Below are 12,015 nucleotides of genomic sequence, written 5' to 3' on the forward strand. Positions count from 1 at the left end.
GATGAACCACCATTAGGCTTTGAACCAGTTGGCTGCAAAGCTTCATCGTTTCAAGAAGCTTCATTTGGCCATCACTGCTCCCTTGGGGGAGACAGTCAACCTCTGCTGCCACCTGCTGTCAACACTCTTGTTGTCCAACATACCTCCTAGCATGCATTGCAGCACTACAGATATAAATAACAATTGAAATTCATGTTCATTTCTTCAGTTACTGTTCCAGTTATTTCATTAAATTCTACCACTTTATTTGACAGTGGCGCCATCTGACTGTCATTACACAATCATATAATTATGACATGACACTGTCATGAGTATTTATGAATGCTTAAAACAGATGTAATTTAGTGTGATCTGGCAAATCATCTCACTTTTGAATGAATGTAAAAGATCCAAGCTGGACATAAATGGAGTTAGTGAAATAATTTGCCGAATGACACTTAATGACATAAGCATCCAGTAATGCCATGATAGTGTCATAATTATAACTGTCTTATGACAGCGTTATGATGCCGCTGTCAAATAAAGTGCTACCTATTAACCCAAATAAATTGACAAATAAGCCGCACTGGACTATAAGTGGCAGGATTCAAAATGAAGGAAAAAAGTAGCGGCTTATAGTCTGAAAATTACGGTATTATTATAAATATTCCTCTAAGTTAATTTTATTGTTGACCCTGCGTTATGGGGTCATCAACATGTTGTGACCCACCTGCCCCAAAAGTCAAACTCCGCCTATGTCTACAAATCCAAAAATACACACCGGTAGTCCCCGGGTTATGAACGAGTTACGTTCCTACGCTGGCGACGTAACCCAAATTTCAGAGTAAATCGGAATTTACCCCAAAATAACCCCAAATCTCAAAAATAACTATCCAAAAACATGTATTATACATAATTGTACTGTCTTCGCCAAGATGTTGGAGCTAACCCTGAATTCACACCGCTTGCCGCTGCGACAAGATTGGCTGCGTTCATGACGTCGTAATAAATATAACATTTCCACTGCCTCGTAAGGGTCAACAACTTGCCGCGGGTAATCATAGGCTTGACGTAGTGGTCTATTTTTTTCTGGACTGGGTAGCCAGACCGCATGAAGTTGAAACAATACCCCGGTGCTAGAAATGACGTTTACCACTGATACAAAATAAAACTACCGGTTCCCTTTCAAAATAAAGCACTTTTGTCAACGAGGATCACGGTTATTATATTTACTTCGAGGTTAAATGTTCTGTAAAGCCATTTTATTTTCAATACTTTTCATTAGCATGAAGAGATAAAATATTTATTTACTTTTTTCATGAGCTTGTAATGTCCTCATGCGGAAACAAGACAAACTCAGTCGATAATTGATATTTTATTATTAGTGTTGTGAGAAAACAACAAAAAACAAACGGTGCACTTATTACCCATCGTTTATTCTCAAGTGTCTGACGTTGGGACGTACATAGTACATATTGCACCTGAATTCGTGCATTCTCATAAGAGCTCTTGTGATTTCCTCTGTACGCTACCGGTAGAAATTGACTTGAGAAGTTTTCGTAGTAGTCACGCAACCGTGCCGCAGCCAGTGTGAATTCGGGGTCAGTCCAAGCTAAACAGCAAGCTAAGTTCCGAAATGACAATGTCAGACATTCAGTTGTGGGATTTGCTGACTTTATTCAGCTGCTCATGACATCAACACTTACCAAATGAAACTAAAATAAAAATGAAATTAAATCAGTTTCATCTTCAATAACAGCAATTCAAATTTGCTTTCATAACAATAACAATCCACACAAACGATTAGCATGTATTAGTTAGCGTTCGCACATGATCAAAAACAATCACATCAACTCGCCACGAGTATTCGACCACAATCAAAAACGCACAATAAACAGAACAAAAGGTGTTTTATACAGGTGTTTCCTATGTGGATGCTTCATAAGCAACAAATTTGTGCGCAGGTTTGCAGCTCTTTCCCCTCTCTCAAGTGGCTCTTCCTCGTGTGTGCTCTTCTTCGTGTGCGCAAATACGTTCTTTTCAAGGGCGAAGGTTTGGTCTCAACATTGGTAGGGACGCTATAACAGCATAACCTGCATGTATATTTTTCGCTTGGGACAGGACATTCATTAGACCAAACAGATTACAGTGTATCCCAAAAGTGAGTACACCCCTCGCATTTCTGCAAATATTTAAGTACATCTTTTCATGGGACAAGACTGACAAAATGACACTTTGACACAAAGAAAAGTAGTCTGTGTGCAGCTTATATAATAGAGTTCATTTATTTTCCCCTCAAAATAACTCAAAATATAGCCATTAATATCTAAACACCTGGCAACAGAAGTGAGTACACCCCGTAGAAACTACATCCCTAAATGTCCAAATTGAGTAATGCTTGACATTTTCCCTCCAAAATGTCATGTGACTCGTTACAGGAGTGCTGTCAGCATTACTGTAGAGATTGAAGAGGTGGGGGGGGTCACCATGTTAATGCTCAGACCATACGCCGCACTCTACATCAAAATTGGTGTGCATGGCTGTCACCCCAGGAGGAAGCCTCTTCTGAAGACGGTACAGAAGCCCGCAAACAGTTTGCTGAAGGCATGTCAACAAAGCACATGGATTACTGGAACCATGCAATATGGTCTGCTAAGACGAAGATTAATTTGTCTGGTTCCGATGGTCTCAAGCATGTGTGGCGGCGACCAGGGGAGGAGTACAAAGATAATGTGTCATGCCTACATCAAGCATGGTGGTGGGAATGTCATGGTCTGGGGCTGCATGAGTGCTGCAGGTGTTGGAGAGTAACATTCCATTTAAGAAAAAAATGAACGCCAAAATGTACTGTGAAATACTGCAGCAGAGCATGATCCCCTCCCTCCAGAAACTGGGTCACGGGGCAGTGTTCCAGCATGACAATGACCCCAAACACACCTCCAGGAAGACCACTGCTTTACTGAAGAGGCTGAGGGTAAAGGTGATGAACTGGCCAAGCGTGTCTCCAGACTTGAACCCAGTACAACATCTTTGGGGGATCCTCAAGCGGAAGGTGGAGGTGCGCAAAGTCTCAAATATCCGGCAGCTCCGCAACGTCGTCATGGAGGAGTGGAAGAGCATTCCAGTGGCAACCTGTGAAGCTCTGGTCAACTCCATGCCCGGAGAGTAAAGGCAGCTCTGGATAATAGTGGTGGCCACACAAAATATTGACAGTTGACATGTTGTATGGTAATATGGACAACTTTCACTAAGGGGTGTACTCACTTTTGTTGCCAGGGGTTTAGATATTAATGGCTATATTTTGAGTTAGTTTGAGGGGAAATAAACTATTATATAAGCTGCACACAGATTACTTTTCATTGTGTCAAAGTGTCATTTTGTCAGTGTTGTCCCATGAAAAGATATATTTAAATATCTGCAGAAATGCGAGGGGTGTCCTCACGTTTGTGATACACTGTAGGTCAGGGGTGCTGAAGTCCAGTCCTCAACAGCCCCCATCAAGCTTGTTTTCCATTTCTCCCTCCTGCAACACACCTGACTCAAATAATCAGAATCATTATCAGGCTCCTGCAGAGCTTGCTGATGAGCTGATCATTTGATTCAGGTGTGTTCAAGGAGGGAGACATGGAAAACAAGCTGGATAGGGGCTCTCGAGGACTTGGACACCCCTGCTGTAGGTGAACGGGGTCAGGGCTACATTTCCCTACGAATGTGCTGATGTGTTTCCTACGTAAAAATGGACAAAAGTTAAAATTACAGTAATTGTCGGACTATAAGGCGCACCTGACTATAAGCCGCCACCCACCAAATTTGACACATAAACGACATTATCTCATAGATAAGCTACACTGGACTATAAGCGGCAGCCGTCCTCACTGTATTATGGAATATTTATACCAAAAGATATTAACGGGTAACGCCCTTATTTGACAGCGGCATCATACGACTGTCATAAGACCAAATGAACCACCATCATTGCTTCAAGAAGCTTCATTTGGCCATCACTACTCCCATAAGGGAGACAGTCAACCTCTGCTGCCACCTGCTGTCAACACTGTTGTTGTCCAACATGCCTCCTAGCATGTATTGCAACGCTATAGATGTGAATAACAATCAAAATTAAATGTTCTGTGCTAATTATTTCTTCAGATACTGTTCCACTTGTTTCATTAATTGCTAGTTATGGTATTTGGTAACACTTTATTTGATAGTGAAAGGTGTGAAAGGTCCCGGCACCTCTCCCTAAGCAGCGTCTTAGACCATAAATAAGTGTCAGTCTTACTTACAGCTAGCTATTTTTTCTTATTTCAAGGAATCTGAGTCAAATTTACTTGAAGCACTGGCAGATAATTTATTTCTAGTGTAATTACACTGAAAACAAGGGAATTTGACTCATTTTAAGGAGATGTGTTTTTGTAGTGTACTCGAGTTTTGTAGGTTAGTGAGTTCACACATTTTAAAGCTATGCAAATTCTGATACAGGTCAGACTGTCAGTAGCAAAATTAGTGGCGCATTCCTTACCGTCCACAACATTCTCTTTTTACATTACTTACAGTGGCTGCTGCGAAAAGGACTTCTAATATCCCTCCTCTTCGAAGGGGGTGAAGGAGGCGGTTTCTGTTGAGGTTGTGTGTGTGCGTTTGTCTTGAAAGGTGAGGTGGGGGGGGGTCTAGTCATCAGCCAATCAAGCATGCCTTTGAGGGTGGTGGGGAATGGACCGGCACATTCAGCATGAAAAAGGGGTAAATGTAAGTCTGAACACAATGAGAGTAGTTCACTTAATAGTGGTAGGGTCAATTTTATCCATACAACATATTGTTGTATAAAACATAAGGTTTTGTGTTTGTTTTTTCCTCCTAGTGTGGCTTGTCCCAGTGTGATTGCCCATTGATTTCACCTGTTGTGCCTGCTCCTAGTGTATCCTCCAATCTGCATCCTCCTGTGTCATCCACCTGTTCCTCGTTGACTTGTTGCCCCGTGTCTGTGTATATATATATAAGCTCCCTGTTTTTGTTGAGTCTTGTTGCGACATTGTGCATGTCCACGTTCATGTCAGCATTTTTGCCAGTTCCTCGTGTTCCTCGTCCTGCTTCGAAAGTAAGCTTAATTTGTTAGCCTGACTTTTGTTTGTTAATAGTTTTTGGATTCCCCGGTCGTTTTGGTTGAAATTTAAACATTAGTGCACCGCCTTTTCTGCCTCACCTCTCTTTCCCTGCAATTGGGTCCACACCACCGGCCTACCCGCGTAACTTAACACATATGGAAAGACAGTCTAAATGGCCTATATAAGTGAAGTCATTATATAATGCAAATAAGGTTGCTTAAAAGTTGGTCGGCACAATTTGAGCAACCAGAAAAGTTGGTAGTGTTTTGTCCCTACCGTCTCTACGCTAACCTACTTGGTTGTTCTTCGTGTGTACATGCGCCCTTGCTCGCGAGCGGAAGTACTACCTGCTCTACGATTCCTGCGCCAAAATAAAAAGCATGCATCACAAAACAAAAGTCAACATTATAAAAACAAACAAACAAAAAGACTGGAGACCCTAGAGTCGTAAAGTCCAATTCACGTAAATCGGGTACGTTTTAGCCCAAATTATTGGAGGTGGACACCTTAGTTGAGGAGGGAGACGTGTCCCACTCGTCCCCCATGGGATATCCACCCTTGCACAGAAATTAGTTTTTGAGCATGCTATAAATGCGGTAGCTGATGAATGAATTCATTCATTCATTTTCCAAGCCACTTATCCTCACAATGGTTGCGGTGGTGCTGAAGTAGTAGGTGGGGTACACTCTGAATTGGTTGCCAAACCAACGCAGATGAATGAATGTACTTTCTAAATTATTCAGGCGTTATTTATAAAAAATATATATATATTAGGGCTGTCAAACAATTGAAATTTTTAATCGAGTTAATTACAGCTTAAAAATTAATTAATCGTAACTAATCGCAATTCAAACCATTTATAAAATATGCCTTATTTTTCTGTAAATTATTGTTGGAACGGAAAGAAACAAGATGGATATATACATTCAACATACGGCACATAAGTACTGTATTTGTTTATTATAACAATAAATCAACAAGATGGCATTAACATTATTAACATTCTGTTAAAGCGATCAATGGATAGAAAGACTTGTAGTTCTTAAAAGATAAATGTTAGTCCAAGTTATAGAAATTTTATACTAAAACCCCTCTTAATGTTTTCGTTTTAATAAAATTTGTAAAATTTTCAATCAAAAAATAAACTAGTAGCCCGCCATTGTTGATGTCAATAATTACACAATGCGCATGGGTGCTTAAGCCCATAAAATCAGTCGCACCCAAGCGCCAGCAGAGGGTGACAAAACTCCAAAAAAACACAAGTAACCAGTTGGCATTGCACTGTGCTGTCATTTTAATCTGTATGAGTGGGGCATGTGCGTTAATTGCGTAAAATATTTTAATGTGATTAATTTTAAAAAAGTAATTACCGCCCGTTAACGCGATAATTTTGACAGCCCTAATATGTATATACAGTATATCTATAGTTTGGGGATACATTTCGCCACCTAAAGGACCGGAATGGAATATTTTTAAACAGCCAACATTTTAAAGGGTTTAATTGCTTGATTATGAGTTTTAAGTGCTAAGCAAAATTATCTTAAATATTTTGTTACATTTTTTGGATTACACTCGTTATTTAACTAGTTGTTATCTTCAAGTTATATAAAAAAGATGTTTTCAGAGCATCAGATCTCTCCATTTATTCAAGCGTTTACTGATGTGCTAGTTCTGTATTGTTTGTTCGTAATAAATAATGATTGAATTTGTTGATTAACATTTTCATTGAATCTTTTTCAGCATTCCAACTGTTGCTTTTACGATGGATTCCAATTTTTATTTCTAAGAAAGATTGTTACCATGTAATGAAGTCTAACGACAACAAAAAATCTCATTTTCTTTTAGACTCACACAGTCCTTTGCACATCACGTTCTTTCCATCGAGAAGGCCGCAAAGAAGGGAGAAGGAAAGGCGTCCGTCCAATGTAAACATATAGAGACCTGGCTAATAGTTTTCACGGTCCCCTTCATCCATCTGTTCAGTCCAGAAAGACAGAAGAAAAAAATGGACCCAAGTGAGAAGGACTTGGACCAAGTTCAGATCTCCTCGATGGAATGCGCGGGAACGAGGCCTCGCTTCTTGCCGCTGCTCAGCTTCACCAAAGTCTCGCCGTCGTCACACTTGCCCACGCAGATCTGACAAAAAACACCGCATTACACCCCACATGTCAAAAAACGACAATTTTTTTTTTTTTTTTTTAAATGAAAAAGACTCAAGAAATGACCTGTTTCGTGAAAAAAATGCACATGTCCATTGAAGGGGTGTGGCTTAATGATTATTGTTTACGTGTTTTCAATTTGTATTTTAGCTAGGGCTGTCAAAATTATCGCGTCAACGGGCGGTATTTAATTTTTTAAAATTAATCACGTTAAAATATTTGACGCAATTAACGCACATGTCCCGCTCGGACAGATTTAAATGACAGTAGAGTGAAATGCCCACTTGATAATTGTGTTTTATGGAGTTTTGCCGCCCTCTGCTGGCGCTTGGGTGCTACTGATTTTATAGGCTTCAGCACCCATGAGCATTGTGTAAGTCATTATTGACATCAAGAATGGCGGGCTCCTAGTTTATTTTTTGATTGAAAATTTAACAAATTTTATTAAAACGAAAACATTAAGAGGGGTTTTAATATAAAATTTCTATAACTTGTACTAACATTTATCTTTTAAGAACTACAAGTCTTTCTATCCATGGATCGCTTTAACAGAATGTTAATAATGTTAATGCCATCTTGTTGATTTATTGTTATAATAAACAAATACAGTCCTTATGTACCGTATGTTGAATGTATAGATCCATCTTGTGTCTTATCTTTCCATTCCAACAATTTATTTTACAGAATATATATATATAATTTACAGATTTACAGAAATATGGCATATTTTATAGATGGTTTGAATTGCGATTAATTGCGATTAATCGTGATTAATTAATTTTTAAGCTGTAATTAACTCGATTAAAAATTGTAATCGTTTGACAGCCCTAATTTTAGCATTTGATTTTTTGGCTCTGTTTTGGCTCTGATTATTCCCACGCGAGATCACGCAAATCATTGTTCTGATTTGATGTTTCCTTATACATTAATGTTGCATGAAACTGTTCCAATAGATCTTTGTATGTGGAACAGCTTTTGAACTGACTGCGTGTGACCACACTGATTAGACAGAGGGCGGAAGTCTGAGTTGATGAATTAATGATTATATCATTCAAGGTCTGAGAGTAGCTCAGTCTTTTGTAAACATGTATGAGGGAGTGTTCTATAGCGAGATGAAAATATGCCATAGTTTCCGTCATATGCTAATAATGTGTGACATTTGCTTATTGTACGAGTTGTCTACATCATTAGTGTTTAGTTGTGTCATTCATGTGACGTGCTGCCCCCCCCCCCACTCAACGGTGTCCTCTACAAACTTGCTATTTTTCAAACACATGGTAAAAATCGTTTATCTTGGCAAGAGGGAATATACAATGTTTCTTTAGCCTTTAAAGCTGTGGTTCTTAACCTTGCTAAGGGTACTGAATAGGGTTGTTCCAATCGTGTGTTTTTTGCTCCCGATCCGATCCCGATCGTTTTAGTTTGAGTATCTGCCGATCCCGATATTTCCTGATCCGTTTGTTTTTTTTCCTCCCGATTCAATTCCAATCATTCCCGATAATTTTTCCCGATCATTTACATTTTGGCAATGCATTAAGAAAAAAATGAATAAAACTCGGACGAATATATACATTCAACATACAGTACATAAGTATTGTATTTGTTTATTATGACAATAAATCCTCAAGATGGCATTTACATCATTAACATTCTTTCTGTGAGAGGGATCCACGGATAGAAAGACTTGTGACTTTGTATATTGTGACTAAATATTGCCATCTAGTGTATTTGTTGAGCTTTCAGTAAATGATACTGTGGCCATCCCAAATGCATGATGGGAAGTACACCCATGACTGTGCATCGTGCTACCAATTGATATATCTTCTCTGCGTTGAGAAATACCTTAAGGTGTTAAGACAATGATCAGTTACCCCCTTGTTTCCCCACATTGCTCCCCATGATATTTCTAATCATAGGGAAAGGGATTGCAAGGCTTTAGCCAATTGTAAAATGGCTCCAAAGGCTGCCAAAATTCACTCTACTCATTTGGCGCTGCCTTTTATCTCTCTATATAGATAAAACGGCATCATTACAGATTGAGCGCGACAATGAGTGAGAGGGTCATCCAGCGCATACGTTAATATTTAACATGTCACAATTATTAATAAATTAATTGCCACCGTTATCGGGATAAATTTGATAACCCTATCTTAAGCCTAAACTAAGGACTCTGGATGAGTGTAACATATTATGTCTGTAACGTTAAATGCAATTAGAAAACGATTTAATTAAAATATATATATATATATATATATATATATATATATATTTATTTAAAAAAGGCATGGCCGATATTTTTTTGCCGATTCCGACATTTAAAAAATGACGTGATCGGACCCGATCGGGACATCTCTAGTACTAAACCCCACAAGTTTCAAATATGCATACACTGAACCCTTTGGAATTGAATAATAAAGCATTTTTTTAAAAATTCAAAACCGATAGAGCTTAGCTATAGCAAGTTAATGTCTGAGTGAATTATGAGTGAATGTTTTTCATGTCTACGTTATCATTTTAGTGTTGCATTCTTGCATCACATACTATTATTATAGTGTACACAGTATAATATGCAAATGCATAATTTTTTTGGGGTCATACTTACTCATACCAAATACGGGTCAACCTTCCCCTGAGCAAACCAGTTTCTCCTCCCATTAGATAGAGCGCTAGCAGTTGAAAAAAACTGAATTACGGTAAGCTTGTAAATGGGGGGAAAACCAGTCCAAAAGAGTCTAAAACGAGACTTTGCCTTTAGTCAGTTTACGAAAATGGGGCCCTGTGTGTCTCAACCTTCACCGAACCCTTTAGACTTACCCACCGAACCCCTGGGTTTCGATCGAACCCAGGTTAAGAACCAGTGCTTTAAGGGTTAGTGCTGAGTGATCATCACACACTAAATGTAACTTGTAGCATTAGCATAGCATTCGCGTTAGCATTAGCATTTAGCCTGGTGAGCGTCATCTTTAACTCTTGGACAACTTTATTTTTTCACCTACAGTTTGTGGCGTCCAGGTGGACATCATTATTGAAAATAATGCATTTTTTTCCTGCTGAGTGTGTATTTTTTTCAAGTTAGCGTTGTCTTTTTAGACGCTACAATATGTGCTCGTTTGTCAATGCTCTTTTGAAATTGTTGGAAATCTTTATTTTTGGACAAAAACCTTTGAATTTTACAGAAGAAAACATTTTGAGTAATTGTCATCTACAACTAGACGAAAATTGTTTTGAGAACAAATACAAATACAGTGTACCACAAAAGTGAGTACACCCCTTGCATTTCTGCAGATATTTAAGTATATCTTTTCATGGGACAACACCACAAAATGAGACTTTGACACAATGAAAAGTAGTCTGTGTGCAGCTTATGTAAAAGTTAATCTATTTTCCCCTCAAAATAACTCAAAATATAGCCATTTATATCTAAACGCCTGGCAGCAAAAGTGAGTACACCCCTATGAAAAAAACGTGCATCCCTAAATGTCCAAATTGAGTACTGCTTGTCATTTTTCCCTCCAAAATGTCATGTGACTCGCTACAGGAGTGCTGTCAGCATTGCTGCAGAGATTGAAGAGGTGGGGGGTCAGCATGTTAGTGCTCAGACCATACGCCGCACTCTACATCAAATTGGTGTGCATGGCTGTCACCCCAGGAGGAAGCCTCTTCTGAAGACGGTACACAAGAAAGCCCGCCCGTCTCATCAGACCAGTAGGAGGTTCCAGTAATCCATGTGCTTTGTTGACATTTCATCAGCAAACGGTTTGCGGGCTGAAACTCCATGTAGTATGTATCACTGACTGCCAAGACAGAGGTGTGGATGGCCACAGCTGGATTTTTTTTACAATTTATAGGTGAAACATGCTAAAATAACAATAGTCGCGATAAAGAAATCGCAGAGATAATGGAGTGGTCCAGATTTTCTTTTTCATATATTTACCCTTTTTTTTTTCAGTTTTTCTATGTTTGGATCGATTATTTATCATCTAACATATCGGAGAAAATGCGACAGTAACAAAAAAAATAGAATTAAGCGAAAGTTATGAGGTAGATATCCAGGACTTTTTTACAGACGCCATTTTTTTCAATGTGACATTATTTGTTTAAAAGTTTAAAATATGGGAGTGAATTTTTTTTTTTTTTTTTTTCAATGAAATACAAGACATTAATTGATGATTCTAAGCTAAAAACGACCGACATTTTGAATAATAAATATAATTGATTACCTTCGTTTTATGGCTGGGTTGAAACAAAAGCGGTTGCGCGACGTCTGTAAAGTGGGGTGTTTCAGGGCAAAACGGACAAATTAAAAATAGTTCTGGGACTTAATGCGCCATGAATCTGCTATGTCAGCATATAGACATATTGTTCTATCAAATACAACAGTTCTCTTGGCTTAAAATACAGCAGGTTGTTTTAAAGAGGAGTGCAAGAGCAGAAACTGCTTTTTCAGTCTTGTCTGTGTTTTCCGCCATATACAAACACACAGTATATTAGATTGCAATAAATGGATCCATATGCTGCTTTTAGCCCTTATTGTCAATGACTGTTTACTGGATATAAAATCATTTCAACTGGGAAGTCTGGTATTAAGTTATCATGTTTCACTGCCATTGATGTTGATAGATATCAAACCCAATTTTGACCCAGTCCAAAATGTATTGGATGTCTATCACCATTAATGGCAGCCTATTTAGTTGACACGTGAATATAGATACGTTTTTAAAACTTGTATCTTTAAAAAAAATAAAATAAAAAAAATCCAATACCTTGAAAAT

General features: G+C 38.5%; 1 protein-coding gene across 1 annotated transcript in view; it reads right to left on the reverse strand.

The window, feature by feature from the left end:
- Nucleotides 1–3,552: 3,552 nt before the first annotated feature.
- Nucleotides 3,553–12,015, reverse strand: part of LOC130904650 (SH3 and cysteine-rich domain-containing protein 2-like) — a 74,492-nt gene continuing 66,029 nt past the window's right edge. The window contains exon 11 of the mRNA XM_057817560.1: nt 3,553–7,220. Within this exon, the coding sequence (XP_057673543.1) occupies nt 7,122–7,220 (99 nt within the window). The 3' untranslated portion in view covers nt 3,553–7,121. The remainder of the gene's footprint in view (nt 7,221–12,015) is intronic.

Source organism: Corythoichthys intestinalis, chromosome 16 (assembly GCF_030265065.1).
Source record: "Corythoichthys intestinalis isolate RoL2023-P3 chromosome 16, ASM3026506v1, whole genome shotgun sequence".
In the NCBI taxonomy this organism is placed as follows: Eukaryota; Metazoa; Chordata; class Actinopteri; order Syngnathiformes; family Syngnathidae; genus Corythoichthys; species Corythoichthys intestinalis.